This window comes from Mus pahari, chromosome 18, assembly GCF_900095145.1.
Source record: "Mus pahari chromosome 18, PAHARI_EIJ_v1.1, whole genome shotgun sequence".
In the NCBI taxonomy this organism is placed as follows: Eukaryota; Metazoa; Chordata; class Mammalia; order Rodentia; family Muridae; genus Mus; species Mus pahari.
In genome coordinates, this window is record NC_034607.1 from 15,403,045 (window position 1) to 15,407,813 (window position 4,769).

A 4,769-nucleotide genomic window follows, 5' to 3' on the forward strand; every position below is an offset into this window, starting at 1 on the left:
CCCCACCAGCCATAGTAGTCCAACCTGCTCGCGGCGCCCATCAATGTCACGTGACTTCGACCCTAGCCAATCACAGCCTTTCAGGATCGGGCACGGAGCTAGGTAGGCCTGAAGCATAAGCTGAGTGAATTGCTCTGTTCTTGTCTGCCTTAGAGGACTTCTCAGCTGAGATTGTGGGCCACTGGTGTGTGAACACCCCTCCCTCCCCGCAGCACATACCTAGTTCCTATCCCTCTGCCGTTATGGCGATGTTATGCCCCAAAAGTAGGTTTAGAGGTAGTAGGTATTGTGGGATGAGAAGTGGTTGGGACAGTGTGGCAAAGCCACTGAGGTACTGTGGCGTGGGTGTCATCCCAGATTGTGACCCTCCTCTCCCGGGGAAAAGCCAGCGTTTAGAAAAGCGCTCAGTCTTCCTATGTCTCTGCCCCCAGAGCTCCTGCTGTGACCTTCCCTAGCTACAATGGAAGTTCTACTGTTCCCCTACCCCCAGCAATGTGGGTTTGCAGCATCCCTGATGGCCTCAGACACCACCCCAAGTCCACTCCTGGCAGAGGGCCCAGGACATGGCTGCAAATTGGTATGTCTGCTCAAACTGTCCCCCTTTAGTAGCTCTGGAGCCAGGGGTGGTGTTCTGAAGTTCCATGTGCCCAGCTACTTCTCAAGAATGAGAAGTGCCGGTTAACATGAGGCGGGCTGAAGGCATGGCTGAGCGCCCACAAGCAGCCTCTGCCTCCACCTCCAGTGCAGGCAGCTCTCAGAGCCGGATCGAGAGGTCCCATAGGTTCAGGCCAGGGACGCTTCACCCGGGCTCCTCAGCTTCTCTCTTCCACGTGTGACAATGGTCACCTTGGTGTGGACAGCTCAGGAGTGAGGGGACCTCACCACAAGTGTCCTGGTTGAGAATGGCCGGGGCACTGCTCCAGAGATCACAGAAAAGCAGAGGCAGGGGCTTCCCTGACTCCAGCCATCAGACCTCCAGAGTCCCCAAGCTTCAGTGTGCAAAGGATGCCCAAGGCCCAGAGTGGGGAAGGGCCTTGTTCTGTGACCCACACCCGGGTCAGGGTCAGCCAAGGGCTGTCACCCAGCTCTGTCCAGCTGTAAGCAATGGTAGGACACCAGAGGACTGGGAGAGAGAAGGAGGCACCCAGCCACGGCTTTCCTGGGTGCTTTCTGATACAGTTGAGGAGAAGGTGGCTCAGGGCAGTCACTAACCATCAGCTTCTTGGAGAGGATGACACACCCGGGAAAGGGGAAGGACGAGAGGCCAAGCAGGCATGGGGATGCAGGCTGGACCCTGACCTCTGCAGCCTAGTCTAGGCTCTGGAAAGCAGAATAGGAGGCTACCACGTGATTATGTGGAATGTGTGCGTATGTGTGAGGTGTGTGTATGTGTGTGCTGGGCCTGACTAAATCCTTCCTGTGTCCTGCCCCCATCCTGCGCTGGCTGGGGAGTCAGCAACTATCCTAAAGAAAACAGCCTGGAGCCTCTGACAGGAAATCAGTGTTTGGATTGCTGAGGTGCCTCTTCCTGCCTCTGCCAGCCTGTGTGAGCTGAGAGGGGGACCAGGAGGGGCTTCCTGCCCACCTGGGCCAGATGCCGAATGGGTCAGAACCCTTCCCCCTTCTCCTCTCCCCTGGTGGCTGCTGACTCCTCTCAGCCCTCAGCCCCTGACTGGGGGAGATCTGAGGCTGCCTGGGGGCTGAACGGAAAGCCTTGCACACAGTTCTGATGAGAGGAGCTGAGGGAGAGGGGGAACAGCCTGAGGCCCTGTGCACGGAGGCTGGGGGACATTCCCAGAGGCCCACTGGGTCCTGCCAGTGTCATGAAGACTCACAGGCACAGGGATGCCACTTTCAGAGTCTCTACCTGCTACACGGTCTTACTCTGCACCCTAGCTCAGCCTCTAGAGCGTAGGACAGCATGGGCCATCACAGCCACCTCTGATTTCTGGAACATTCTTCAGAGACGACAGCTCATTCACGTAATGGATATGATATGCCAAGTCACCAATCTGGGAGCTGCCTATCCACGGAAAGGGGGGCTCTGCCTCCTCAGCCCCGTTGTTACTGAGACCGAAGTGCAACAGTCTGCCAATTACCTCACATTCTTTGTTGAAAAACCGACAACAAAAAGCTGCATATGCTGGCGCACACCTCTAATCCCAGCACTGGGGAGGCAGAGGCAGGCAGATCTCTGTGAGTTCGAGGCCAGCCTGGTCTACAGAGTGAGTTCCAGGACAGTCAGGGGCTATGTAGAGAGAACCTGCCTCAAAACAAACAAACAAGACCATATAAAAATGCAGATTGGACTCTTGAACCTTAGACATTGATTACCTAAATAAAAATTGTAAGCAGATCTAGACAAGTTAGCGGACATGAGGGCCCTATGGGCTTTTTCTCTTGGTGTGATCATGAGATTCCAGGCAGATCCTGCCCGTTTCCGGGGTGACATTAGAGAGTCAAGAAGTAGGCAAAGTATGGGACAGAAGTCCCCTTTAGGGTCTGTCACAAGCTTCAGCTACTGTAAGGAAGCCCACTGATCTATAACACCCCTAAAGAGAGTTTGATCGCCACTGGCCATTTTCCTGAGTGTCCCTCCAGAAACCACTCTAGCCACTGAGTCTAGAAGCAGCACCCACACCCTCCTCAGCCAAGCCTCTCCCTTGAACTCTTCCTTGCCCCGTGACTTGACCCAGGTCCCTGTGGGCCTGTGCACCGCAGTTCTGCTCAGTGGTACCCATTTCGCCTGAATGGGTCACTAGACCCATGACCTCCGAGGCTCCCATGACATGGCCTCCTTCTTTCCCAGCCTCTGGCAACTGGGCAAAAGGACGTGAGCCATGGAATAGGACCCTTGTTCAGGGCACATCTGCCCCTAACCCCCAGAATCTCAGGTACAAGTCAAGGTGTGCAGGCCCGGAGCGACCCCTTCTTAGGCATCCCTCCGCAGCTGACACAGGGTCAGCCGGAGCCTTGGAGCAACTCCATAGGGAAGCTTGGAGAAGCTGCAGTTGGCAGGAGATTAATTAATCAAAGCCTGAACACATCTGTTGCTAATTACACTGTGCCCAGGTTAACTCTTCCCTTGCTGGACTTGGCTGTCAGCCGGTGGGCAGCAGGAATGGTGGAGGAGTGGGTCTATCCTTTTCCATCATTGCAGAAAGAAGGAAGAAGAGCGAGCCCAACATAGCAACACAGGCCTGCCCACAGGGTGCGTGTGTGTGCGCGTACACGTGTGCATGCATGCCTGTTTGAACGCCCGCGCACGCGTGCGTGCGTGCGTGCGTGTGTGTATGCGTGCGTATGTGTAGGGTTCATGCGTAGGCCACAGGACAACCTCAGGGTCAGCCGTCTCGTTTTGTTTGGCCTTCAAGCTTCCAGAGACTCCCCTGTCTGCTTCCCCTCTTGCTGTAGGAGCACCCGAATGACACACACAGGTTCCAACATACAGTTTTTAATGTGGATTCCATCAAAGCCAGATCGTTATGACGCTTGGGTGGCTAGTGTTTTACCTACCAGCCCACTTTGGCTCCACACAAGGTGCCGCCGAGCAGGGGGCAGGAGCATGGGCATTTATGTCCCTAGACTTTGTAAAGAGTCCCGAGGAGATAGAGACTGAACGGATTTCTTTATTTACAGTAATGAATAGAACAGACCCTCCCTCTACCCCCCCTTCCAGTCTTTTCCATATTGCGCCCCTCCCACCCACCACCCACCCCAAACCCCATCCTCTTGGGTCACTCTATGGGTGAGGCCCCCACAAGAGCCCAGGAAATGAGTTGGGGAGGAGAGTGGGAGCCTGGCAGTGGGCGGCGCAGGGGCCTTTTCACATTTTCTGTCCTCAAAGCTGGGGTAAGCGCTGAGGGAGGCAGGCACCTGGAGCAGAGGTAGAGAAGGACCCGGGCCTCCCATTCCTGGCCCCTCCCACTCCTGGCCCCTCCCCTACCGTTCACAGTGTTCTGAGTCGTGGAAGCTAACTGGTTCTGTCCTACCAGGCTCTAGATGCCGTGTTCCTGGTCACCCGTGGAGGGGACCAGGCTACGCGTCTGAAAGCAGACCTGTTCGGTGGCTGAGGTGGCCCCTCTGAGCGTCCCACCTTCTCACATCTGGGTTGGGATTCTGACGGGGGGGGGGGAGGGGGGGCGGGCCCGGGGTCAGGGGAGGCGTCAAGCTTTGTGCGGTAGCTCTGGGGCCACCCTGTGGCATCAGGAGGAGAAACAGAGTCCACAGCACTCCATGCATATCTCCAAGCAGTCTGCGGACTCGCAGCAGGCATCCACGATGCCGCAGTCCAGGTCGCAGGGCAGGTCACAGTCCGCGCACTCGCCGGACCCACAGCAGCAGCAGCAGAGGCAGGAGTCCTCGGAGCTGCAGGAGCCACAGGTGGCGCAGTCCAGGAGGATGTTACAGAGCGTCAGGAACTCACAGAACAGACAGGACAGTATGCAGTGGACGCAGCAATCTGTGGGCAGTGGACAAGAGAGTAAGAGCCTGGAGCCAGGGAGCCCCAGTAACAATAGCCCAACAGAGCTGCTGAGCACCTGCTGTTTCACTTAGTCCCCATTGCCCCGAGAAGCAGATGAGGCTAGTGGGGATGCCCAGGCCGTCTACATCAGGAGAGCCTGCTCTTAGCGGCTCTCTGCTTACAGGCATGTGGGTGAAGAGATGGTCCAAACACAGCTGTAAGTGCTGTGTAAGAAGTAAACTCGTCAGCAGGGCGTGGTGGCGCACGCCTTTAATCCCAGCACTCAGGAGGCAGAGGCAGGCGG

At 56.6% G+C, this 4,769-nt stretch overlaps 1 protein-coding gene across 3 annotated transcripts in view; it reads right to left on the bottom strand.

The window, feature by feature from the left end:
• Positions 1-3,611: 3,611 nt before the first annotated feature.
• Mdfi (MyoD family inhibitor) overlaps positions 3,612-4,769 on the bottom strand; it is a 19,388-nt gene continuing 18,230 nt past the window's right edge. For 2 of the 3 annotated variants that reach the window (XM_021217933.1, XM_021217936.1), the window contains exon 5: positions 3,617-4,462. In XM_021217933.1, the coding sequence (XP_021073592.1) occupies positions 4,206-4,462 (257 nt within the window). In that variant the 3' untranslated portion in view covers positions 3,617-4,205. Of the gene's footprint in view, positions 4,463-4,769 lie in introns of all 3 variants that reach the window. The other variant, XM_021217935.1, reaches the window with a different exon arrangement.